Raw genomic sequence first — 26,322 nt, 5'->3', positions numbered from 1 at the left:
ACCTGCAACAAATGGCCATGTTTGACTTTTTGCAGCGGCCGAACGAATCACTCCCGATTCCAATCCCATCCCTGTTCCCGATACCCATTTTCCCAAAGCTAAAGCCAAAAGCATACTCTCCGCCATTGGCCCTGCACTTTGTACATTTTAACGGCTCTTGAGCAAATAAACGATTTTTGCATTTTAGATTTTTAAGCGGCCGTATATACACATACACATATACATATATATATATGTATGTGCATATGTCTGTAGTATCTGCTGCAATAAGTAGAAAATTTAGGAAAATTGCATATCGATTGAGCAGATACTTGGCAAAAATAAACGTTACGTGTTTTCCAGTGTGTGTGTGTGCATATGTGTGCGTGTAAAAGTGTGACTGAGTGCCTTGCATCTGTACGTATTCTATATTATATTTTAATATTTCCCTTCGATTTTTTTCCAGTCGCATATACATATGTATGAACCGTTAGCCAGTTGACTACTCATTTCCTGCTTGAGATTACTTTTGCAAACGTATTCAGAATTGTACGCTCTACTCAGCACACAGCATGCTATGAGTTTTTAACTCAAATTGTAACACCTGTCAGCCATTTTGGTTGTTTACATTTTACCTCAAGGGTTATCGAAAGCTTCAAGCAGAATATGTACTCGTTACACTAACCGATTATCCGCGTCAGTCGACGTCTTATGCAAAAGTTATCGAGTGCTTCAAACTGAAAATGTAATCGGTACTCTTATCGATTATCCACTGATATCGAAATCTTATGCACGCAGTCGTGCAAACAGCTTCTGATCGCAGAATGCAGAGCAAAACTTGTGCGACCTTCGCAACTTTGTTTAGCTTTTACATTTAGCCAGAAAGTGTTTTGGCAATATGCACACATGCCACACACTCAAATATAGCGAAATTCGAAGCAAATTGCCCCATTACGTTTTTAATATGCACTCAACTGGCTATACATATGTGTGTTGAGTTCATTGCAAAGTCAACTGTCTAATTGTCTATTTCCTCAATATTTGCACCCCAAACGCCTACACACTTTAGTTGATATCAGAAGCAGAACTTGTCCCTTTGCTTAATAACTACATAGTTACTAATTGATGGCAATGCCATATATTAAATAAACCGTAGTAGTTTTTAAAGACAACTTGCAGTCATAAATGGGAGCTAAACTCAAGTTATATTAAGTATGCACAAATACTACGTAAACGGCAACTTGCCAACAGTCCGGAAAAATAACTCAAGCAGGTACTTTGGCATTGCATTAATAAAATGCTTTAAGGCTGCCATAATAGGCGTGTGTACGTGTTTTTATTGTCAACTTCCTTTTGGAGGGGACAACGTTGTCGAGTCGCGTTGGCCGCGCACAACAAAAGGGATAATTTCATATTCGCGTCGCCTAACTTACGTAAATTGTTGAATCATACAATAAATAAAATGCAATGAATGTGCAAAAGTGCAGAGCGCGCATTGCTTGCGGTTTTCTAATAGGGTTTTTCAAAAGCGAAAGGGTGAAGAGGTTATACACAGCGACTGCCATTTGCCAAGCGTAGCAGTAAATAAATTAATGTCAGCCCCAGAAAGTAAACGTCTTTGTTATTACGCTTATATGTATATGTATATGTTTATGTGGTTATGTGTGTCCATACAATGCACACGTGCTTACGTATGTCGTATCTGCTTACGTAGTTTCTGCTACGCATTTTTATGGCCTTGCCTTGTCTTGAGTATGTATGTATGTATGTATGTGTGTGTGCTCCTGTGACAACAAACACAATGTGCCATGCAACAATAACAATTAATTATTGAAATGCAAATGCAGTCGAGTTAAGTCGTGAGTATAAAAGCCGCAAAGTTTTCATAAAGCAGCCCCGACAACAGCGACAACGTCAACTGCATTATCAAAAGGTGCCACATTTTTTTAATGGCTGCCCGAAGCTTTCTTGAAGAAGCGAGAAACATAATGCACTCGCTAAAGAAAGAGACGACAACTACAAGCTACATACATATGTATGCATGTATGTATGTGTGATACCCTGTGAGCTATCTTATGCGAAGTCTTCGCCTGCCCACATGTTTCTCATATTGGACATTGGGTATAAAAGAAACGCCTTCTTGCAAAAGGCTTATTGCGTGCTATGGACAAATATTGGCGTTGCTGCTGCAGGCGCTGCAATAAATTGACTTAAAATTAAGCTGAACTCGTTGAATGTGGCATGACAATCGTACATTATAACATAAATTGTACACCCTATGCCAAAATACACTTACAAACAGACATATGTACGTTCATAATTTGCGCTACTTTTCTGATTTTTATTGCTAGAGATCACGGGAAATTGCTACTAAAAGTAACTCAACAATATCGCTCTAATTTTACAAAATATAATATAATACGTACCCTTATTTTTACTGTTTTTAGCACTGTTTTATTGCTTCTGACAAAAGCACGTGTATTTACTCGACGTCACACAACTTCGTTTGAAGTTTTGATCGAATTATTGAAGCATCACCAGCAATCACCTATCGACAACCTCCACACTAATCGAACTCGAATGCAAAGCTGCAGCTCAAATATGATATCGAACGAATTCTTGAATTTTTGAAAACTTCAAGTACCGCATATTTATTTTTAAAATATTCAGTTTTTATTAAATAATTGCATTAATCGCTTAGAAACTAATATAGCCGTTCTGTTTAGTTGCGATTATGACCGAATAGCTGAAGCAATGGCATTTGCCTTTGCTCATCCTGTGGCACGTGCATTCGCATATCGATCAAGCTCTCGGAGAATTCGCTGCAAGGCGAACAACCACAATTGGACGGCACCTCATGCTATAATTAACATACATATATATATATAAATATTTTCAAAATAATTAAAGTATAGTGAAAGTAAACAACTTACGCGCTGAATGAATGTATGGCCATCGGCGCAAAGCATTTTCACTGAGATCGATTGATAGGATTTGATGGTGCAGCAGGTGCAGAACTTCTCATGCACATCAGTGAGCGGATTGTATTTGGAGCCCGAGCTACAGGCGCCTTCGCAGTCCGTAAAGCCCTTGATAGGCTCGGCGTTAACACAAATACCATGGCCAGGTTGGGTGAACTTCAGCAGCTCCTTTGTCTGCGACTCGGCACGCGATATGGGCAGACAAGTAGCTACCAGAAGGATATTCAGATTACATCTTTATTGACTGTCCGTTAGCCATTATATGTATACTCACATTTGTCCTCGACAATTGGCTCCGATTTGCAGAGCTTACAGCAACCGTCAATATAAATCGAGCTGGCTGCACAATGGCTAACATCCGGACAGACTTCCACCGATGAGCTGACCATAAGCAGTTTATCCTTTTGCAGGCAAATATAATGCGTACAATTATCCGGCGAACTCCACTTTGCATTCACATCATAGAGTTTGTGCTCGAACAGACACGAAGTCTGCACACATTCGCCACAGCATTTGGTCTTATCCAGATTCCTATAACTATAGCCAGGTGCACAATCCGTCTTGCATGTCTCCTGGATGCTAATCACCTGCGCATTGCCATCGGGACCATAAGAGCACTGTTCCTGCTTGCACACATCCTTGACGTGGAGCCACTTGTCACCAATTTGCTTGGTAAAGCTCGTGGATTTATCCGCTTCGTATTGTACAATGCATAAATGCTTTGGTGGCACTGTGGTTAACAATTCAGTTCTATTAATTTATCAATTGCTGATAGTTAACGTAACTCTTTAGACATACCGCATTTGTGGGTGGGACAACAGACGCCGTTGTCCTGCTGCGTAAAGACCTCGTAGAAACGTTGCTCACAATTGGCTGGCGCCGGCGGACACTGTTCCGGATTGCAGACAATCTTCTGGGTGGGACAACAGCCCTCTTCAATCTTGACGAGCTGCTCGCCCGGCAAAAGCTCACGCGGTGGCAGCAAGGGCTCGCACTCATCCTTCGGTTTGCATTCTACATAGGGAAGAAACTGTTTAGTTTTCAACTTTTCTACAGCGCGTTAACCAGTTAATAGCTAGTTAACAAGTTAAGCGCGTGAATTCATGTGCCAAGATATTGGAATAGAATAGAATTAATACGTAGTATTAGTGACTCCATCAGTATATATACATATATATATCTTTGATTGAGTCAGTAAATTTGGTCAATCCATTAATCAAACAGTCCTTCGCCAGTCAATTTATTGGTCAATCAGTAAGTAAGTAATAAATCAATCCCTAACATAGTTTTTAATTTCTATGCAGTCTTCGATCAGAACGTAGATTTCTGATTAATATATATAGAACTTTAACACTTACCACAAATATACTGTGGACAGCCATTGACGTCGTTCTTTTGCTTCTTGAACTGTCCGGGACCACATACAGGCATCAGTGGTGCCAGACAGAGCTTCTGCGACTCCTTGGGCTCAGGCACACAGCGATACCGCGGACAGCACTCATCGTCCTTGACTATGGTCTGTGGCTTGTAGCCTTCTGCGCAGATGTTTTCCTCCACTTGACACTTCTTCTGCACACAGGAACTCTTGCCCTTAGCATCGCACTGACAGTCCGTACACTTGTCCGGCTGCCAACTGTCGCCCGGCAGATGAACGCCATCATCGCATTTGGTGCACGCTGCCTCCGGTATGCACTTGCCCAAATCCATGACCTGTCCCGGGGGACAGAAGCAGCCCTCGAACCGCTCCGAGCTCAGGCACATCTCATCGCTGCTCAGCGTGTGGAACACCGACTGAGTCTTGACATTGACCGCATCGTATTCGGACAGCGCCTTGATGGTATCACAGTTCTTAGCACAGCCGCAGGGCTCGTAAACCATGTCGCTGGGGCACTCATAGGGACAGAGCTGTGGACGCCGCCAATTGGTGCATATGCCCTGTTTGTTGCACTCCTTAGCATAGGCAGCCAACGCCACGCAAAGGCCGTGTTGTGTGTTGCCCGGCTTGCAGATATCCTGCTGGCAGGCGGACACATAGGCAATGGGATTCACGACTAGCGCACACTGGCCGAACAGTTCCTTATTGTAAAACTGCAGGCAGGGATCCTTCTCGAGCGGCAGCGGAACGCAGGTCTCCTTGGGCACCTCCTCGCTCAGACACTGCTGTGCATCGGTGAGACCCAGCTTGGGTTCATCCGCCTGCCAGCTCTGAATGACATCAATGCCTGGCTTGCGCTTGGCTGGATTTGGTTTCAAATCATTGCTGGCATCCTCATTGCAATCGCCACACAATCCCTCCATTTTGCTGCCATACTTGATGCTCGGAACCTCCAACGTAAAGCTCAAATCACTATAGGAAATGGACAGTTCCACATGTGGTTCGGGCAGTGCTAACACCAATCCCTTGCCCTCGACTCCATGCAACGTAATCCAGCTATCCTTGTACGGCGATGTCTTCACCTCGAAACCATCCACAAGAATTTGGAGCAGTTTGCCACCATTTGGCACTCGCTGCACATGTATCACATGATCGCCGTTGAGCACATGCAGCGCCTTGGCACAGCTGGCGCCATCAATGGCACTTTCTTGGCCCAGTTTCTTGCAGTCATCCATGCTCACGTACACCTGGAACGTGTGCACGCCGGGCAGCACCACATCCCTTGATAACAGATAAGTGCAATTGCCATGGAAGCTGAAACTCTTGCGATCGTAAGTCAGTTGCTTTGAGTTACCCAGCGACTTGCACACACAATCCTTGCACTCAGTGATGGGCACACATTGGGCACCCTTACGCACCGTGCCCTCGGGACAATAGCAGCCGGGGAAACAGACATCGGGTAGGACAGGACAATCATCGCCATGCAAATTGTCGCACGACGGTTCGCAGCGTCGCTTATAGCAATCAGAGTGCACCAAAGGCGCCGGGCAACTGATCTCACATTGATGCACTGCTCGCCAGGTTGTTAGTTGTGCCAATGGGTTCACGCTGAGACACTTCTTGACGAAGCTCTCGAGTATGTTGCACTTGCAGGCCGAGGCATCGCCATTGTTGGCCAGCAGACAGTCGCAAGCTGCCTCGAGGCAGTAATTGTTAGAGAACTGTTTGTAGTTGACCGCCTTGTGGCACTTGGCAAACGTGGGATGGCTGTGGTATAGATAAATTAAATAGTATAAATTATTTGTGAGCAAATTATTAATCACATTTAAAAGTAAAAGAACTGCTAAGGCAAAATAAAAATTGAAATATTTTCTTTAAATAAAAAGTTGAAATAAAATGTAAAAATGCAAGCGATTATTAAAAAACGATTTTAAATGATTATTGATGTAATAATTACCAATTATTTACACTGGGAAAAACATACTTGAGAATCCACTCCTGAGCAATTTTGAATTGTTATAAGCTTCAACAATTTTATTAACATATATATCTTCTAATTGTTTTTCATATTATTTATATTTTTCCAGCGACTAATACGAACATGTTATGTAGATCATTGTTTTATGATCACGTATACGCCATGTGGCAATACATTTTTTCCATTTATCTGGCTATTCTAACCAATGTTTACTTAATGAGATCGAAACTCGAAAGTATTTACATTTCATCTCCTTCGTTACCTACTTGATAATGTTGCACAATTGCAGCGCCTTCGCTTGCAGTTGCCTGGTGCACTTCTGATCTCCGCACTGATCCAAGGGAATCCGCTTGTCGTACCAGCTGTTGCCAAACTTATCCGTATTGGCCAGCACTTGACCATCAGGCGTGCGTTTGTCATCACGCGGATTACCATTGTAGTAACCACACAAACCATCTACAGCGCGTATGAACTTGGAGGAGATGCCCACCTTGAGAATGCCAATGTCGTCCAATTGCACCCAGAAGCCGTACTTGGTGGACACGGCGAGCAGCGTTTTGCCCGGCTGGGAAACCACAAACGAAGCCTTGCAAATGGGTGAATTGATGAGCTGTTCCACGGTAAACTGGAAGCCATTAAACTTGAGCTTCAGCTGTGGCAACAAAATCAGTTCATTGCCAGCTTGTAGATCTGTGATGGTCACTACTTTATGGCACACTTTGCGCGTCTCATCCGTGCACTGTTGATGCACTGCAAATGAAATGAAAATTATTAAAAAACCAAAACCTTGGAAGGAATTATAATAGACGAACCGGAAATGGTCCAGCTGCCGTTGTGAATATCGCGGGCAAGAATGTGACTGCAGGGACTGTACTTGAAGAGAGTGCCATCAAAGGTGGTGAAACTCTTGCCACTAATCTCGCACACATCATCTTTGTTGGGCCGCAGCACGCAAGTGTAGCGAAGGCACTCGCCCGCCTTGGCATTGCTCATGTCCAGTTCGACATCGTATTTCTCTGGGCACTTGGGCTCCACACAGGTGAGCGTTTCGTTTTTGTTCACCTCCTTGATGGCAATGGGCACGCAAGTGAATTCGCTGCATTCTTCCTCCTCCTGATAGTCGAGTTTGCTGCTTGGCATGGCCAAGATTTGCTCATCGGATGAAACGAATTTGGTTTTCGTGATGCTGACGCCATCGTCTACGATGGACACTTGTTTGTGGAACGTAAAGATTTTCGACATTTTGCGTGCTTTCTTCTCAATGATTTTGATTTTCATCTGTGGCGGACAAACTGGCGCTGGACACGTAATAACAGTGGCTATAAAAATAAACAGAAAGGTGTTAATTAATAAATAAACATTGTTTAAAGTGACCCTTACTCTCATTCTTTTGGCGTTTAATGTCCGGCTCAACGGTGAAGGAATCCCGACAGCTGGCATCCTCATCATCGGCACAATCCTGCACACCATTGCACCAGAGCACTTCGGGTATGCAATCACCACTCGAAGGACACACACGTTGCTGCTTAGGGCACGGCTCACACTTGCAGAAACAATCGCTGGTTATCACTGGACGCAGATGTCGTGCCTCGCATGGCGGACACTTCTTCGGTTTGCAGTTCTTGCGACCACCCAATACACAGACGCATTCCTCGCAAGCAGCATTCTCGAACTTGCTGCCAATTGGATAGCTAACGTAGTTCTCCACGCACGGACACAAATTACGCTGCACACACGTGTTGCCATCCCAATAGAGCTGATCGTTGCACGGACACTTTTTGTCCGTTGCGCTGTTCGTGATGCCCTCGCAAATATTGCACTTGGTTGGCTCGAGTTCCGCCTCGCGAATCTCCTCCTTGATAACAGCTGAAAGGCAAATTGAGAGAAATATATTCATTGCTGCGACCAAGTAAAAAAGCTACAAACGAGTTTTCTCAACTTTAAAAAAATCCTTCGGCATTATTACTGTCATCAAGGTATATACAAATGTGCAGTTGTTTCTTGACTGACGTTAAAGTTCGTCTTCGATATAACCAAAATAAATATACTCATTGAGATGAAGATTTTTAATTTTAAAATTCTTAAAACGACTAACATTATAAATTAAAAAAAAATAATAAATTATGAGGCTTTTCTTACTAATTTAAATTTACAATTCAAGATAGTTAGAATAGAAGATTGTTCTAAGATTTCATTAAAATTATGTAAACTATGTTGCAGTCAGCATTTGCTAAATGTTGATATTTCTGCTTTTATTATTTAATGCTAACGATGCTTTTCTCGCAAAATTCTTAAACATTTCTTATAATGTAGAACTTACGCGAGTATTTTTATAGAACTGTTTTCAGTCTCAAACATTTTCAGATGGACGGCCGGACTGACACGACACTAAATACCTAAAATATTAATATATTTGAAAATATAGATAATTTTAAAAGTCTCTGATCTGCCTGTTCCATAGATATTCTGTTTATGTTCTGATATCCTACTTCCCTCGTCTTAATATCAAGTATACGCATATCTTAAGTTGTGCGATCCCATTTTTATATCAAGTATACGCAGTACTTACGATAAGGTTTAAAACAACCCAGTGGTTCAATGCGCATGTTGATGTTGCGCTCCCATTTCGCTGGTACCAGTTTGAGGTACTGCGTCAATATGGGCTTCTTGAAGTGATGCGTGCGCGGTGAATGCTCGTCCACATTGGCCTCAAAGATGCGTGGCTGTCCATTGGGCGCCAGCACAGTGTTCCAAGTGGGCTTATTCTTGGAGAAGAGCACCTTGTACCCAGTGACCCAACCATCTGGTCCACCCTTTGTCACAAAACCGGATATATTGCGTGGCTCGAGGAAATCGAATTCAATGAACTCATTGGGTGTATTGGCCAGTGGACGCCAAGCAGCTGGTGTCGATAGCTTCATCAGATCAAGCAGTCGTGGTTTTCTCGTCTCCTGTGGCAGCTGCCACAAGCTGCTCGCCTGCAATTGTTGCTCGTGCAACTCTCCCTTGTCCACTCCCATCTCATCGATGCACTCCAGCTCAAATTGAATCGGCGGATGCTCGGTGCTCGTGAATAGCGTGACAGGTGTCAGCTCTACTGGCAACTCACCACAAATCAACAGCTCCACACGCATTGCGATGGATCCATGCCACTTCAGTGGATAAATACGCAACGAACTGGCCTCGATGGGTATCTTGAAAAGCGACTGAACGGGCTCACGCGAGTCAAGTGGACCATTGAACATTTGAGGCTTCTCCGTCTCATCCACCAGATAGTCATAAGAAATGCCATCGTGACTGTGCAGAATCTAAATTATGTATAAATCTATTAAATATGAATCAATCAATTATTTGTTTAGATGCAAACCTTGAAGAGCGTCACGTAATTGTTGAACTCAGGACTGCCAGCCATGATGACGCCGTAGATGGGCTCCTTGCGTCCCAAGTTCAGCTCTAAATACTGCATTTGATCGTTGATCTGTGGTGACCAGCTGCCGCCTCCCGGTTGCTTTCTCAAACGGGCTTTGTAAGGCGCATGCTCGGGCGCGAGTTGAGAGCTGGCATTGAACACGAGATCAGACAGCGAGTGTGGACCGTTCTCAATGAAGGGAATAAGACTGCAAAATGAATATTTAATCAGTAAACGCAAGTCATCCACGAGACAATAATTTACCGCTCTGGAGCACAGTGCATTGGCGGCGTCAGTGTCACTGGAATAATGGGCACAATGGGCACGAAGGGCACTGTAAGAGATCAAAGTATTAATTTCCATAAATCCACAAATTGTAAGTTGCTATGCATAAATTCATTTCTGTCTTCAAAATTTATTATTTGTTTAAACAGAAACTGTCAAATTGGTTTCTACTATTATTTCGTTTCATTTTTCTAATAATTTGTAATATTTCAGAAAGCATTAAGGTAAATTTTTCTTTACATATTCCTACGTAATAAAATTGTAAGCTTTAACTGAAGATCAGAGACCATGTGTAGTGTTTCATATATGTATAATACATAATCGCTATTACTTATAGGGAATACATAGTCTACTCACCTGGCGTTGTGGTTGGCGTTGCAACAGGTTTGTTGGGCACACAGGTGAATGCGTTGTCGATGCACTGGCAAATCTCCAGCTCACCTACTACAGGTTTATGCGGTTGCACATACTGCTCTGCTTTGTCCAAGCAAGGACACTCATCGGCATGCACACAAGTATCCTCATCGCGCCAATATTTGCCCAACTTGGGGCAATCGGGACGCAGTTTGTCCACACATCCTGGTTTGCAATGTTCGCCGGGTTTGCAGAGTCCGCGTTTGCGCAGAATGCTGCCATAGTAGTGACAAGTGTGTTCACACTGATTGGCACACTCAGACCACACTTTGCCCTCCAAACACTGCTTTGCATCGATGTCGGGCTCCTGTTTCGGTTTGCCACAGCTCGGTATTAGCTCCTGGACAATGGCAATGTGATCGCAATTGAACATGGTGGGATTGAACATCATGAACTCGCCGCAAGTCTTCTCCACATAGATCCAGCCACCCTCCACGCCCTTGGGTTGGCAATGCAGAAACTTGTGACAATCACCCGGATATTCTTTGTATTCCAGTACACCGATATCGCAGCTGGCACCAATTTGTGGCTTCTCAATGGGCTTGACAGTTGTTACTTCGGGCTCCTCTTGACACTGGCAGAAGGCACGTAGCTCGTAGTCATGGCACTTGCCAATGCAGCGCAAGCCATCCACCAGATTGCACACCACATTCTCATCCATTTGCTCGGGCGGCTCATGCGTTTCCTTCACACGACACTCCACCTTGGTCATGTACTTCTTGAGGCAAGTGCCATAGACGCTCTCCATACGATCGTAACGCGGCAGCTTCTCTTCATCGTTGAGGCGCACGCTCTTCTGCGAGGCGTCTGCATCCTTGTCATGCCAACGTGTCCAGCCGCGTCCGCATTTAACTTGATCCTGAGTGCCTTGCGGTGGCGCTGTGGTGCCCTCCACGTAGGGAGATGGTGTGACTACTGTGACAGGCGCATCGCACTTCACGCCGCTGCAGATTTCCTTGCGTTTCGAGCAGCGGCAGGTGGCGCAATCATCCTGGAACATAATGTCACCCTCGTAGTAGGTTTTATCGTCCTTCACCATACACACAGGCTTGCATTCCGCCTTGGGCACACACTCCCTGTAGGTATCGTTCAAATAGATATAGCCATCCTCGCAGGGTTTGATGAAGCAGCCCTCAATGCAGTTCTCGCGGTTGCACATGCGCTCCGTGATGCCCTGGTCAAGGAAATTGTCACAGGTCTCCACAGCACAGGCGGGTGTGCAGGATTTGTAGTCGGAGCAGTGGGGATCGCATTGCATGGCTATAAAATAATAATTATTATTTTTTAATAATCCTAATCATATTTTATTTTCATTTTATATATTTTAAATAAAAATACAATTAACAAGGACTTTCTATAGTTTTATCTGCTCTTAGTATCAACTTAAGAGTTGGAATTTGCCTTTGGTATTCTATGAAAATTAAAAGCAAAAATGCGTACAAATATTAACCTTCTAGTAAATACCTTTTAGGTGGCGCATTGATTAGTAAGTTAAAAAATTTGTAAATATTCCGAAAAGGATAGCTAATGTGAGTACCAATCTCAGCCTTCTAGCACTTACCATTTAGGCGGTGCATTAAAAGTTGTTAGACCTATCCCAAATAAATTGAGATATATCAATCTAATTTTATACGTTTTAGATTCACAAGTTCTTCCCGCTGTTCTGTACCACCTTGAACTCCATATTTTACTCACTTGCAGTAGTAATATTATAAGAAGCCTTTATACTTTATAATGACAGCTTAAGAACTAAGCAATGTAATAATCTCAGCCTTCTTCTCTTATCCTTTATGTGACGCTCAGTAAGTCAGTTAGTCAGCTCATATAATTAGGGATATTAAAGACTTACCAATTATGCTAAGCGAAATTTGCAGCCACCAAATTCTTAATGGCACATAGTTTGGTTAGTCACTCAGTTAGTTACTCAGCACTCAGAATTATTAATTTATTGACTTACGGCAGAAATGCTGAGAACGCCAGCGTATGTTGATGCCCTTCTGGGCGCAAGCATCGGCATAGGCGGCCACCGCAGTGCAGAGACATTCACAGTCACCACCTTGATCGCAGGCGCATGTATCGAAGATGCAACGCTTGAGGTAACGCTCCAGAGGTACTTCACTATGGCAGGGGGCAAAGAGTTCAGATTTCAAGGCGCCGCACTTAAGTTGTGCCCACGTCTCGCGTTCCGGATGCTGGCGACAGGCATCGATGGGAGCCACAGGAGCAGCGCAATGTGGCTGCAGTTTCCAGGCATGACCAAAAAGCATTGCACTAGTTTCCAGACCCAACGAAGGTGTCTGCATGTCATCCAGACCGTTACCATTGTAGTTGCCACACAGACCGCTCACCTTGTTGCGCCATTCGTTGCCCAATTTGACATAGACTCGAGTGCCCTCGTCCCATTTGACTTGCAGTTTGAGGGGAATCACTTCAACCACTACAAACACACCGGCTTTATAGATGTGGAAAGAGTTATGTCCCTTAGAGTTCACACTGTCTCGCAATTCTGCAGGGGAAAAAGATATCAGTTAGAATGAATCTTCATTGGATTAAAACCCGATAAGGGAATAACTGCCTTGCCACTCAATTATAAGGGCATTGATATTTTAGTAAATTAAAAGATACTTGTTAATATTGTCCAAACATTTTACTCACTTTTGATTGCCGACTTGTTGGGATCAACGCTGTAGGCCGCATCAGCACTAAGCAAAAGAGATTCCTGCACACGGCCACTCAAAGTGATTTCCAAGGACTTGGAGCAAGTGACGCCCAATGTGCCGCACAAAACATTCTGAATAGTAATGCTGAAGCCATCGCCATTGTCAAAGACACCCTTGGAGAGCACATAATCGCAGGCGCCCTGGAAGTCAAAGTCTTGTCCATCATAGGTGGTAAAGTGTGAATCACCCCAGACGCTGCAGGTGGATTCACAGCCATGTTCAGAGCACTTCCAATTGCCCGATTGACAAACACACGAATTGCAATCCTCCTTGATCTTCTCGCCATCGTCGTAGCTCTTGCCCGCATGATGACATGAGCAGTTTGTAGGCAACACACAAGCCTGACGGGAAGTATCATAGACGTAGCCTTCCATGCACACGCAGCCCGGCAGACATTCTGTAGAATCGGCTACGTATTTGTCCATGTTCTTGCAGGTCTTTGGTTCCTTGGGTGCACACTTGGTGAACTCGGCAAAGGATTGTTTGGAACATTTGCTGCGCAGCTCAGACGAAGGCGGATACTTGACATCATCCCCAGGGTCTGCATCTTGGCAATCCCAAACACCATCGGTACACGTGCAAAGGTCAAGGAATTTCTCGCCAGGACGCACTTCCTTATAACCTGGGCGGAAGCTCATGCCATCAAAGTTGCAGTGGCATTTGTGCTTAGGCACACAGACGCCATCCTCGTTGATGTACTCGCCATGTGGACAGCGACAGCCCTCAACGCATTCGCGGTTGCAGCTATTCTTGCCCGGCAAATCATCACAGGTCAAAGCGCAGCCATCGCCGCATTCGTCAAACACTTGACCCATGGGGCACTTGGGAGCTGTAGAGCAATATTATGCAGAGAGTGTTAATTATTAGAGGGTATAATATAAATAAATATAACATAACCAGCTAGAATACGGATACCTGATATTTATAATCTCAAAAATAAGAATTACTCACCGCACTCCTTGACAGACATGCGCCATCCAGTCTTCACACCCTGGCGCATGCACTCAGTGCCATAGGATGAGAGAATGGGACAGAAACACTTGGCAACGTCATCTTTGCAGGCACACGTATCGTAGAGACAATCCTCATAGAACTGCTCGGGCTCCACCATAAAATGGCATTCCTGGAAAATATCCTGTAAGATCCAATCGCAATGCTTCTCAGCTATTGCCTTCTTCTCCGGACTCAACGTGCAAGGATGCGGACCCTGATGGGTCTCCGCCTTGAACTGACAAGTGTCTTTCGTGCGCCACTTATCAGCGAAGGCTTCCACAGCGGTCTCCACATCCCCTTCGGGTGTGAGGAAATCATCCTGTGTATTAGAGTTGAAAGTACCACACAAGCCTTGTGTCTGTCCACGCCAACTGGCAGGTGCATCGACATAGACCCGCGACACGCCATCCCACCAGATGCGAATGCCGCCAGCAAACTCGACGGTCAAAAATGTGGAACTGGCGCGACGAATCAACACCTCGCCGACGCCCAGCATTTTAGGCAGCTTGGCAATGGCCTTGCCATTGATCAGCGTGGTCAATCCCTGATCCAGTTTGATGGTAGATGGCGTGCCATCGCGCAACGTGAAGCGTACGGTGATCGACTTGGTGCACGAAGGATCATCGGGAGCAGCATAGCTAAGAGCTTCCGACATAGCGCCAGAGCAGGCCACATTTTCCGCCTCCACAGACATGTTCCCAGTCTTGAGTAGATAATAAGAACACTTGCCCATAAAGTCATAGCGTTTGCCATCAAAGGTTTGATAATGTGGATCTCCAATGGCGCCACAACGTGCACCACACTTGTCATCTGTGCACTTCCATTGGCCATTCTTGCAGGTGCAAGTGTTGCAGTTCTTCTTGATTGTTGCCTCCGGTTTGAATTCGCGTCCACGCAGCGTGCAGGGACACAGCTCACGGGTGATGCAAGCATCCTTGTACTGTACTGTGCCCTCGGGACAGAAGCAGCCCTCATTGCACTTGCCTTTGGTGGGCACAACGGACGACAAATCGGATTCACAGGTGGGCTCCACATCCGGTCCGCAAGCGCGATAAACACGACCAAATCCACAGCTTATTGCTGAAGGGGAAATATTAAGTGGCTTAGAATTGAAGTCGCTGAATCGCTTCATTTAAACTCACGGCATATTTCCAGATTGCGCCAGCCATGCTCCAGTTGTACGCCTTTGAACATGCACTCCTTGGCCAGCATGGCAATGGCGTCACAATTGCAGCTCTCGGGATGCTCACGATTGGGACAATTGCAATAGTCAGCGATGCAGGTGCGGATAAGTGCATCATAATTGAATGGCTTGATGCAATCGCCGAGCTTCTCATTGGCCAGCAGACGCTCACAGATGCCAACAGCCTTTTGTAATTTACTCTGTTCGCATGATTCCATGCCAAATTCCAGCTCGGCACTATTCTCCACGCGGCACATCTCACTGCTGTCGTCCACACGCCAGGCGTCGGCGAATGCCTTGACGGTCTCGAGCTTTTTGCCCGTTTTCGACATCAAATCGTTGCTGTAATCGCCATCGAGGGAGCCACACAGACCACCCACTTTGCCCCACATGGGTGGACCGGCGTGCACAGCGACATACTGATGATGATCCCAGTCCAATTTCATGCCAATCGACTCTAGATCAATTTGCACATGCTGCGCCACTGGCATCACCTTCATGCCCATCACCTGCACTGGAATTGGGAGTTGTTTGCTGGGCGTCGAAAGACGCATAGTGCCATCTATAAGCGACAATAAGAAAGTACATTTAATTAAACACTATCAACTAGTAGTCGTCACTAGCTTACTCAAGTTCTCCAATGTATAAAGCACCGATTGCCAGAGAATCTTCAGAGTGTGCGCGCAGCCATAACCAGAGCCATAGGGACAGGCCTTGAGTGTGATATCAAAGGTGCCAGACACCTTATCCGTTGTCAGAGTATGTGAACAGGATAAGGGAGCTCTTTAAATAATATAAAATAAAAATTAATTATATTAAATTGGAATAATTTAAGCAGTAAATAATAAAATATTTCGAATCAAGTTGATATCGGTAACTAACTGCCATATTAATTACTAGTTATCGAAATTATTGCTGCTATCGAAAGTCTAGTACTGCTATCATCGAGTATATCCTTATCATTTGAGCAGTTATCGATACTGCCCGCTTTAAGTAACTTACTTGAAAACCAAACCATCAAATGTTTTCATGTTGATGCCGCCCCAAGTTGTGCAGAGTGCCGGTCTTGGCGACTTGTCAATAACGACATCCAACTCGCTACTCATGTACAAGGAATAGCTTCCGGCCGTCGACAACGTCTCCTCTGATGACCACCATTCCTTTAATGGAGAAACTTCAGCTTGAACTTTGTGTTTCAGTTAAATTTAAAAACTTACGCTGCGTCGCTCGAGATCTTTGTATTTAGCCAACAAGGCCAGTAATATTTCTCGCTGACTGCGAATTTCTGAGGTATATTCACCACTAAAAGCTCCGTGATATCTTTGTCCTGCCCTCTGGATTTGTTGAACTTGTACACGACCCGATGTAATTGAATATCCAGGTGCTGAAAATTTCATTTGTTAAATAGAATATCTTAATAACTATCGTGGAACTTACGAAAAATGCACTTTGGTGCTGGCGCCGGCAAGTAGACTCCCTGTTGATAGCGACACTTGTACTCAATGTCCAAGCGTCCCTGCACTTTTAAGCCGGGCACTTCCGGGCAGCTGAAGCTGCAACGTGCCTCCTCCGTGTCGTAGGCGCACTTATAGTTGCCATTAAAATTGGACTTGGTCACATTACAGCTGGCAATGTCTGTTAAATTTATTAATGATGATTATTATACAAAAATTAAATACGATCTGAATGAATTATACTCAAGGATAATGAACCCGGATACCTACTATATTGACAGAAGGCACCACGATGCACTTTAGAGCACTGGCAGACATTGAAGCTGATGCATTGTCCGCCATTCTGACAAGCCGGAGAGCAAGTGGCTGTGGAATACAGATTAGCTACACGCCTATACCTTTAACACACAAAATTAACTTACGTCCACAATCGGGCACCTTGGGCAGCCCCGACTTGGTGTGAATCCATTGGCCATTACGACACTCAATGTTGGTGATGCTGCTGCTATCGGGAAACTGAAAGCCACGCATGCATTCCGCATGACAAACGCTGCAGCGGTAAAAAACGGCAATTAGTAAATTACGCAACAGTAATTCTTAGCTGATAACTTACTTGTTCTTGCAGGACACCTTAGAATTCTTGGGCACTGGCGGCTTGGCGGCACACACTGACTTTTTTGTGCTGGCACAAAGGACCCGAGAAGTTCTCCGGGCATTGACAGATGCCAGCTGCGAGGCAAATGCCATTATTCTCACATGGTGGCAGGCATGTGGCCTGACATGGTGGAATTCTGGTAAACTCCGAGTTGCGTATTATCCAGCCATCGTTGCTGCAAAACAAGTCCAGCAATTTTGTGTCCGGGGTAAAGGTGTAACCATCTGGGCAAAACACCTGACAGCGACCAGAACCATCGCATTTGGAGAGAACATTTTGTGGCAAGGTTAGAGCAGCGCACTTGCCATAGGCGCGTAACTGTTGTGCCGCATTGCCATAGAAGTTGCCCTTGACACTAAACAGATACTCGATAATATAAGCTTGCAAATTTAATTATGTTATTTATATCGAAACTAACCCCTTGCCGTAGCCAAGCAAGCCAAGTGCATTGGTCATTAATTGTGAGCTGTATTTTTTCGTATAATTTAATTAATAAATTATCAGCTTAAAAGAGAAATATTTTGCTCACCCTGATGCTTTGATGCCACCTATAAAGCCGCCGGGATGTGGCGCATAACCTTCGGCTCTGCCTTGAGCGGCACCATCACTATAACTGTAGCTGTAGGCCGCACTGTTGGAATTCAAGTACAATAGTGATAACAATTATATAATTTAATTTGAATTTCTTTTTAGCATATTCGCAAAACGTTTATCTCGCTGCTCGTTTCCTTTCAGCTTATTGCGCAATCATACCTCACTGGTGGCGCTTGATGGATATGGAATTTTATATGGCGCTCGTCGCGTTCCTTATCGTCAACTTCCGGTACAGTTTGAGCCACGGGACTACAAAATTGCGAATTTAGCTTTGCGTTAGATTATTTTTTTTAGTTGAAAAAGTTAATATTAGTACAAAACTTATAAAATACGTTACGAAAAGCAAAACGGAAGCGGAAATCGCATTGCTTAAACTAAGAGCAGTTTTATAAATTAATATTCAACGTAGAATACTAGGAATTATTTTATAAGTTTTATAAATAATGGATATTGTATTTTTGAATTTTAGAACTTCATTTGCAGTTTTACCAGATAACGGGCACAAATTTTAGGAAAACATGAAGAAAAACACATATATTTTAAAAAATTCAACAATTTTTAAGCCTTTATGTAGGTTTCAAATTTTTATTTAAACCTTTAATGTCTCCATTAGTTTAAGTACCAAATTCGAAATAAGGATCTGCCTGGAAAAAGGACGTATTGATCACATCTCAAAAAAATATAATTTTACATCAAATCGATTTTGCTAATTTACATCATTGTTTCCAAATGTTTTTATGAACATTAGAACCTAATCATATTATTATTCATGTATATTCTTATATGGTATATCTAGTTACTTTCGAAGAATCTTGCATCAATTAAATCCTAATTTCATAGCTCCAGATACCACCTAAACCATTTCTATCCATTTATTTATAGAGTCACTTATGTTTATTTAGTTGTAAAATTATTAGTTCAAATATTATTTTTTAATTAGTCTGACATTTTAAAACAAGAAACAAAAGTTGAAAAATTTCCCGTTTGTTAAGCGGAAAAAATTAGAGTATAATATAAATGGAATTTAAGATGTTTGTTGTTATTAAATTTTGACTTGGCGTAAGGATAATAATATCCTTCAAAACAGAAATTGGTTTTTTCTAATTGGTTAATTGCCAAGAATTTAGTAATTCAAGAAAGCGTTGCATTTTGACACATTTGAATTAATCTACACGTAGGTAATTATTTTTTTTATTATAATTAAAAGAATCTCACTCTAAACTCTGATCCTCGTCGTCCGTCATCACAATATCACCTTCCTCGGCAAACACATGGCTGAAAATGAGGAGCCAAGTCAAACAGTATATCAATTTAAATGCCATTTTATGGCTGGCACAATATCCTTAGAGGAATAGCTTCATATATCACTGGTAATCCGTTTTCCTTTCGAGCACAAAGAACCAGCACTGGTAATCCGTAGTCCTACGGATCCTTTTGATCCACTTCAAAACTCTTTTCACTGCACAGAACACTAATCACTTTTCACTTTTAAAACATATTCACAATGTCGGGGCGACCGCTCGAACGCAACTAATTGCGATGGGAATCGCCAGTGGCTTTTATAAGCCTCTACTAACGCGAGTCGCCATTTTATTTATATATTATTTTCTCTAAATTAAACTCTAATCGCAATTCTCGTGCTTCCCAAAGTCAACGTTAAATGTGCTCGATTTAGATTCACTTTTTACCCGTCTTATCGAGTTTAATTGTGCCAAGTTTAAGCAGCATCTTATACTGTGTGTGCAATTTAGCAACTTGTGTGCGATAATAATATTTCTCGCTCCCTACGATATTATGAAACTGACCTAACGAATGTTCCAAGGCTGTGACTAAAAATATTACATAAAGATTAACATAATGGTATTTACGTCGCAGTTCCATTTATCAGTTTTAAAGAAAAAGCATGAATGAATTAAATACTACGAGCATATGGGATTCACAATGAACTTGAAATTTTCCAATGAGTATTCAACTTGAAGCGCGTAATGTAATTCTGTAACGGCAACTAGTGTCAGTTGCCTATGTTAATCAACAACAACGCTGCTTATCGATTTCTGCCGATAACACGTAAATCAGTGCTGCCCATAAATAAGCAGAGCAATGGGCATCACCTGCAGCAGTATACAAATTTCCCGCTTTCTTTTAAAAAAGCACACCTAAAAATGTTTAAATTAAAAAATAAACTGAGATGCAGCAATTGTAGCGCCAATTGTATTTATCACAGGAAATTATAATATCAGTGTGCTTTTAATATTTAGAAACATTATTTTTGGCGACAGGATGTTGATATAACATAGCAACGCGCCCCCAAAAAAGAAAAGATAAATATAAATTACTTTTGTTAGGCTTGTTTATAATATAATTTTTTAACATTGGTCACTGTCGTTGCGTATAGGGCTCAATATCATGCTGTTGGCGCAGTGCTTCCGTTTCAGCGCCCACAGCACAGGCAAGCAGAGAGTTGACCGTTTGCTCCTCCCCCGCTTTATACACATAACCATTGGCCTTATCAATGTGATTTCGCAGCCTCAACATGCTATCCGTGCTAAAAGCATCGAGCAGCTTGAACGACACCAATGCATAATCCTCCACCATGGAACAGATGGCTTCATTTAGTTTGCGATGCTTGCGCATTGTGGGATCATCGTCGAGTTTCTCCAGCAAATACTTCAGATCCAGCACATCCGTGTAGTAGTCGACATTAAAGTGCAGTTTCGCTTCATGCTTGCGCAACAGATCAGCCTTGGACAGCACATTGACATGTGGCAAACTCATCCGCAACATCGTGTTCAATGCCATCAACAATGTGGCTATGAATTTTGAAGGCTCCGAGCAATAATGCGAATCAATCAGATTCACTGTGACCAAGCTATAGCGCTCTTGCTCCAAACGCTCAAACACATGCGCCATCGCTTCGTGATGCGTATACAATTCAATTTGACCCGGACAATCGAAGAGAAAATAATTATGAGTGGCGCTGAGTTTTCTTAATGCTGGCAACAGCCAGTCATCTATGTGTTGCTCTAAGTACTCGGCACAATGCATCAGTGCACCGTTGGGTCCCAGTTTCAGGTGCTCCATTGCATCTCCCACTGTAATCAGCTCCATCACGTTGATGACCGGCTCGTAGGACATATTCTCATTACCGGGATCCAAATTGACTACGCCAACTTGTCGCCCTAATTCCCGATAGAATTTGTACGCCTCATTACAGTATGTGGTCTTGCCTGAGCCGGGTGGTCCGATAATTAGCTGCCCATAACGTGGATTTTCAACTCTTGGTTGTGCGCGTTGCAGCATTGTTAAAAACTTTTTGAGAGATATTTGTATTCACATGCCAAGTGTTTATTATTGTTGCCGGCAATGTGACCACACAGTGAAAACTAAAAAATAAACAACTTGTTTTATCGATATATTTGAAATTTGTACAATTTATATTTTCACCCCAAAAATGTGAAAATATTGCTAATAAATATTTTTATCAGTTTGAAAATCGGAGCACTAAAGCTATTGAAGACAACACATAATCAAAGCTACACAATGTATGAAAATAAAAAAGTGTTGAATTGTTTAATTTGAATTATATTTTTTTTTATTTTCTTGTTGCAACAGGTTCTTTAATAACACGCGTGAGCTTTAAAATTATTAAGCATTATTATTAAATGTAATGTTATTTTCAAACAAATAACATAAAATAAATTTATAAGATTAGTGGTATTCCATAATGCTAAATGGTATTTTCTTTGTACGCTAAAAGGCATATTTGCTCGTTACCGGTACGGTCACACTGCAGTTATCCCACCAGTAGCGGCTCGGTCGCGTATAGTGCAAAAGTGCGGGTGTTTTGTTCATACATTAATACTTGTCTAGAATTCCTATTTATACATAGACAACTCGAAATCATAAACCACTAGAAGAATAGCAAAGAACAATGGCGCAACCACAAACTCCGGCCTACGAAAACAGTGAGTTTTTCCCACAAAATTACACCATTTAAGTAGCGAAACAGTGTCGACGACAAAAGCATCGTAAAAATGAGTCAACGAAGAACGGTAAAAACAGCGGAAACGAATTAATATGACCATAAATGGAATTCAGCGAGTCGCCGTCAACAAAAACAACAACAGCAGCGTCGTCGTCACATTCAGATAAACAATAGTAGAGAGGGGAGAATTCTCTGACCAAACCGGGAGAAAGCAAAAAGTAAACCGGCAAAAAAAAAAATACCGCCGTCCAGCCGGCCGCACCCTGTTACTTTTTCACTCCCCCCGCTGTACTACTATACTACAGTGTTTTTATCTCTCCTCGTACTTATTTTAGACTAATTGCACTTTGGAAAATCTTTACAGAAAATGTCTATGCAACGCTGCCGCGCACTGGACGTGGACAGCCGATTGTGTTGGGTGCCGATCCCAAGGGCAAGAACTTCCTTTATGCCAATGGAAATTCGGTGATAATTCGCAACATCGAGGTGAGTGTGCAATGGCTATTTTAGCCATTATTATCATCATTAAAACAAAAAAGAACTGAAAACAGAAAATATGAGACGATTGCTCCATAAAGCGAACAATTTGTGTTATTTTTGGACTTGCGGCAGCAGCAACAGCAGCTGCAATTTTGAAGCGTTATTTTTCCACTTGTGACCGACGCACAGTGGCGTCGTTTTAGTTTTTTCGTTGCAAAAATTACAGTATATTGTATGGTATATGAGAGATAACTGTTCAAAATACAAGATACACGCTTTCTCTGCGTGTAGGAAATCTACACCTTGTAATTAAATATTTACCTGAAGGTAACAGTATTTCTCTTCTTAATTATTTAAAGTAAATTACAACAGAAATCGAAGAAACAATGTTCGCTTACCCGAAGAGACCCAAAACAGTATTTTTTTTTTTGTTTTTCTTTAATAATAATAATGAATAATAATGAATCAATGAATAGAAAAGCAAATTAGCTAATCAGATTTGTAGCTTTTTCTAGATGTGTTTATTTTTGTGTAAATTTTGCAACGACATTTGCCCCACTGTGCGACGACAAACCAACCAAATGTGAGATTCTGTGTTTGTCTGCGTGTGCTGGCTGATCTATATTTATTTACCATACAATCTTGTTTGTGAATATAGAGAAATGTATATAGGCATATATATATATAGATATAGCAACAGCCGGCATAAGAGAAATGATATAGTATCGCATCTTATTTAGCGACCCACGCATCATCATCATCACCTTTGTGGTCGTTGTCGTCGTCGCAGTCCAAGCTGCTTGTAAATATTATTATTAATTTGTTTGAAATGATTGTTTTGTATTCTCTTTCTCTTCTTGATTTGCCTCGTCATGCTCCGATTAATACTCGTCGCCTACCTGTCCAGAATCCAGCGATTGCCGATGTCTACACGGAACACTCGTGTGCAGTGAATGTGGCCAAGTATTCACCCAGCGGCTTCTACATTGCATCCGGCGGTAAGTCAAGCAAAGCTCTTCGAGCGAAGCCTTAAAACGCTCTTCAAACTAAACAAAACAACAGAAAAAAAACCACAACATGACTCACAATACAACACAAAAAATGTTACCTTAGTTGGAAAGACGCTTTTCTTATCGCTGACGAACCAGTTGCAAAAAGTTATCAGCTCATTTGATTTCGATTGTGTAGGAATATTAAATTCGATGCCCCCTTAAAAAAATAGGGCAGTGGCGTTATCTATAATAATTGTAGATGTTATCCACGAATTTCTGTTACCTCTTTATCTACTTGTAACCAAAATTGGGCAAACTGTGTTTTCTATAAAATATAGGTTGGTTATCTTGTTAATAAAAATAAAAAATTTATAGACTGAATTTGTTGATAGTTTACAAATCTAGAAATTGATATGATGACGTGTTGAGGTTTTCAACTTATTGATCATTTAAGAGATTTCTTTTTTCAAAAGGTTTTTTTTGTACAATAATAGAAAATTTATTGATTTCTTTTCTGTTTCAAGAAATTCTTGATTTTTTAATACTTTTCTCTTTTAAATAGTTTTCATTGAAATGTGTTATTGCTTTGAAGTAGATATTTGTATTCTTAAATAGTTTATTTAATTATTACATAATTATTAATAAGTTTTACAATTTCGTCATACAAAAATTGCCCATTCCATTTTTTTTTTGCTTTCCACACACTCAAATCTCAGCTATTATGCATAGTATTACTCATCTTATTAATAACTTTTTCGTGTTTTTATTCATTCAGATGCATCGGGCAAGATCCGCATTTGGGATACGGTTAACAAGGAGCATTTGCTGAAGAACGAATTCCAGCCAATCGGTGGACCTATCAAGGATATCAGCTGGTCTCCTGATAATCAGCGCATTGTGGTTGTTGGCGAGGGACGTGAACGTTTTGGCCATGTCTTTATGTCTGAAACTGGCACATCGGTGGGTGAGATTAGTGGACAATCCAAGCCCATTAACTCGGCCGACTTTAGGCCAGCCAGACCCTTCCGTATTGTGACCGGTAAGTCTACACAAATAATGTATTTCTACACGATTTCTAATGCATGACATTGCAGGCAGTGAGGATAATACCATTGGCATCTTTGAGGGCCCGCCGTTCAAGTTCAAAATGACCAAACAGGAGCACTCCAGATTCGTTCAGGCTGTGCGCTATTCGCCCGATGGCAAATACTTTGCCTCCGCTGGCTTCGATGGCAAAGTGTTCCTGTATGACGGCACAAGTTCCGATCTGATTGGCGAGTTTGGCTCACCAGCACACAAGGGAGGCGTCTATGCCGTTGCATGGAAACCCGATAGCACTCAGCTGTTGACTTGCTCTGGTGACAAGACTTGTCGCCTGTGGCAGGTGGACACACGTGAGCTGGTTACCGAGTTTGTCATGGGCACCAATTTGGATGATCAACAGGTCTCGTGCTTGTGGCAAGGAGAGCATCTCATAACCGTCTCGCTGTCAGGTGTGATTACCTACTTGAATGTCGAGGATCCCAGCAAGCCGCTGCGTGTGGTCAAGGGACACAACAAGCCCATTACAGTGTTGGCTCTGAGCGATGATCGCAGCACCATTTACACGGGCAGCCACGACGGTGTTGTGACCAACTGGAACTCTGGTAATGGTGTCAATGATCGCATCACTGGCACTGGCCATGGCAATCAGATCAATGGCATTGCTGCCTGGGATGAGTTTGTTTACACTTGCGGTATCGATGACAGTCTCCGTCAGTTCAGTGTCGAGGGCAACAATTACACGGACTATGTGGTCAAGCTCAATTGTCAGCCTCGCGGCTTGGCCCTTTTTGCGCAATGAGAACATCATTGCTTTGGCCTGCATTAAGGAAGTTACGCTGGTGCAGGATCAGAAGAAGGTCTTCTCGCTGCCCATTAAATACGAGGCCAGCTCAATTGCCACAAATGCCGACACTTTGGATGTAGCTGTGGGAGGTGATGATCAGAAGGTGCATATCTACTCGCTCAAGGGCAACACTCTGGAGTTGAAGACGGAGCTGGATCATTTGGGTGCAGTTTCTGATGTCGCCTACTCGCCGGATCAAAAGTATTTGGTTGCCTGCGATGCTCATCGCAAGGTTGTACTCTACAACGTAGAGGACTATAAGGTAACTTTTTTGAAATGTTTGCCAACTAATGATTGGAAATTAAAATTGTTTTATCTTTGTAGATTGCTCACAACAAGGAATGGGGCTTCCATAATGCGCGTGTCAACACTGTGGCCTGGTCACCCAATTCTCTGTTGGTTGCCAGTGGATCTCTGGACACTACAATCATCATTTGGTCTGTGGCCAATCCAGCCAAGCACACCATCATCAAGAGTAAGCTATAAATGTTTTATTTTACCAATCTTGTGACTAACTATCTTATTTTACTCTTCTAGATGCCCATCCCCAATCGCAAATCACACGCGTCGTGTGGCTGGACAATAATACTGTGATCTCCACTGGTCAGGATTGCAATACCAAAGTGTGGCATGTGGAAACTATTTAAAGCCAAAATGAGTGAGAGTGTGTAACATCGAGAACGCAAATCAGCGCAGCCAGCGCATATTTTTATACTTAATCAGAGTGAAAAGAACGAAACACAGAGAGAAAGAGAGACGGTTAACTATAACCGATATAGATTCAGATCCATACCTATCCGGTTAATTGCCAATCCGCTGCTGCTTTCAATTTATTTAAGTGCAAAAGTCTTATATCATTTAGCTATTTATATTTCGCTTCCCATTATTGTCCCCTTTTAGTCTAAGCTCAAAAGTGTTTTGCTAATCATATCATGGATAAAGCTATTATTTAAAGTA

At 42.6% G+C, this 26,322-nt stretch overlaps 3 protein-coding genes across 3 annotated transcripts; 1 reads left to right on the top strand and 2 right to left on the bottom strand.

Moving 5' to 3' along the window:
- Positions 1-2,605: 2,605 nt before the first annotated feature.
- LOC132789044 (hemocytin) lies at positions 2,606-19,534 on the bottom strand. Its single transcript, XM_060796784.1, is given in 28 exon segments — positions 2,606-2,839; positions 2,913-3,169; positions 3,235-3,690; positions 3,759-3,974; positions 4,319-6,102; positions 6,580-7,063; positions 7,126-7,632; positions 7,694-8,179; positions 8,883-9,621; positions 9,681-9,930; positions 9,987-10,056; positions 10,365-11,681; positions 12,379-12,927; positions 13,077-13,970; positions 14,093-15,214; positions 15,277-15,879; positions 15,946-16,100; positions 16,320-16,477; positions 16,535-16,701; positions 16,755-16,952; positions 17,042-17,137; positions 17,194-17,321; positions 17,385-17,449; positions 17,451-17,781; positions 17,845-17,892; positions 17,956-18,057; positions 18,180-18,269; positions 19,236-19,534. Coding segments are annotated over 28 exon segments (11,517 nt in total). The 5' UTR covers positions 19,343-19,534; the 3' UTR covers positions 2,606-2,701.
- Positions 19,535-20,206: 672 nt separating this feature from the next.
- On the bottom strand, positions 20,207-22,941 carry LOC132789358 (GPN-loop GTPase 2). The gene is made up of 2 exons (XM_060797324.1): positions 22,884-22,941; positions 20,207-21,403 (listed from the first exon to the last, which is right to left on the bottom strand). The coding sequence occupies exon 2, from the start codon at positions 21,318-21,320 to the stop codon at positions 20,397-20,399; it is 924 nt and encodes a 307-aa protein (XP_060653307.1). The 5' UTR covers positions 21,321-21,403; positions 22,884-22,941; the 3' UTR covers positions 20,207-20,396.
- On the top strand, positions 21,815-26,135 carry LOC132789357 (actin-interacting protein 1). Its single transcript, XM_060797323.1, is given in 8 exon segments — positions 21,815-21,985; positions 22,370-22,491; positions 23,393-23,483; positions 24,253-24,516; positions 24,572-25,308; positions 25,310-25,627; positions 25,690-25,840; positions 25,903-26,135. Coding segments are annotated over 8 exon segments (1,827 nt in total). The 5' UTR covers positions 21,815-21,951; the 3' UTR covers positions 26,013-26,135.
- The last annotated feature ends 187 nt before the right edge of the window (positions 26,136-26,322 follow it).

This window comes from Drosophila nasuta, chromosome 3 (genome assembly GCF_023558535.2).
Source record: "Drosophila nasuta strain 15112-1781.00 chromosome 3, ASM2355853v1, whole genome shotgun sequence".
Classification (NCBI taxonomy): domain Eukaryota; kingdom Metazoa; phylum Arthropoda; class Insecta; order Diptera; family Drosophilidae; genus Drosophila; species Drosophila nasuta.
The sequence above is the reverse complement of the archived record's forward strand: the minus strand, read 5'-3'. Positions and strand labels throughout refer to the sequence as shown.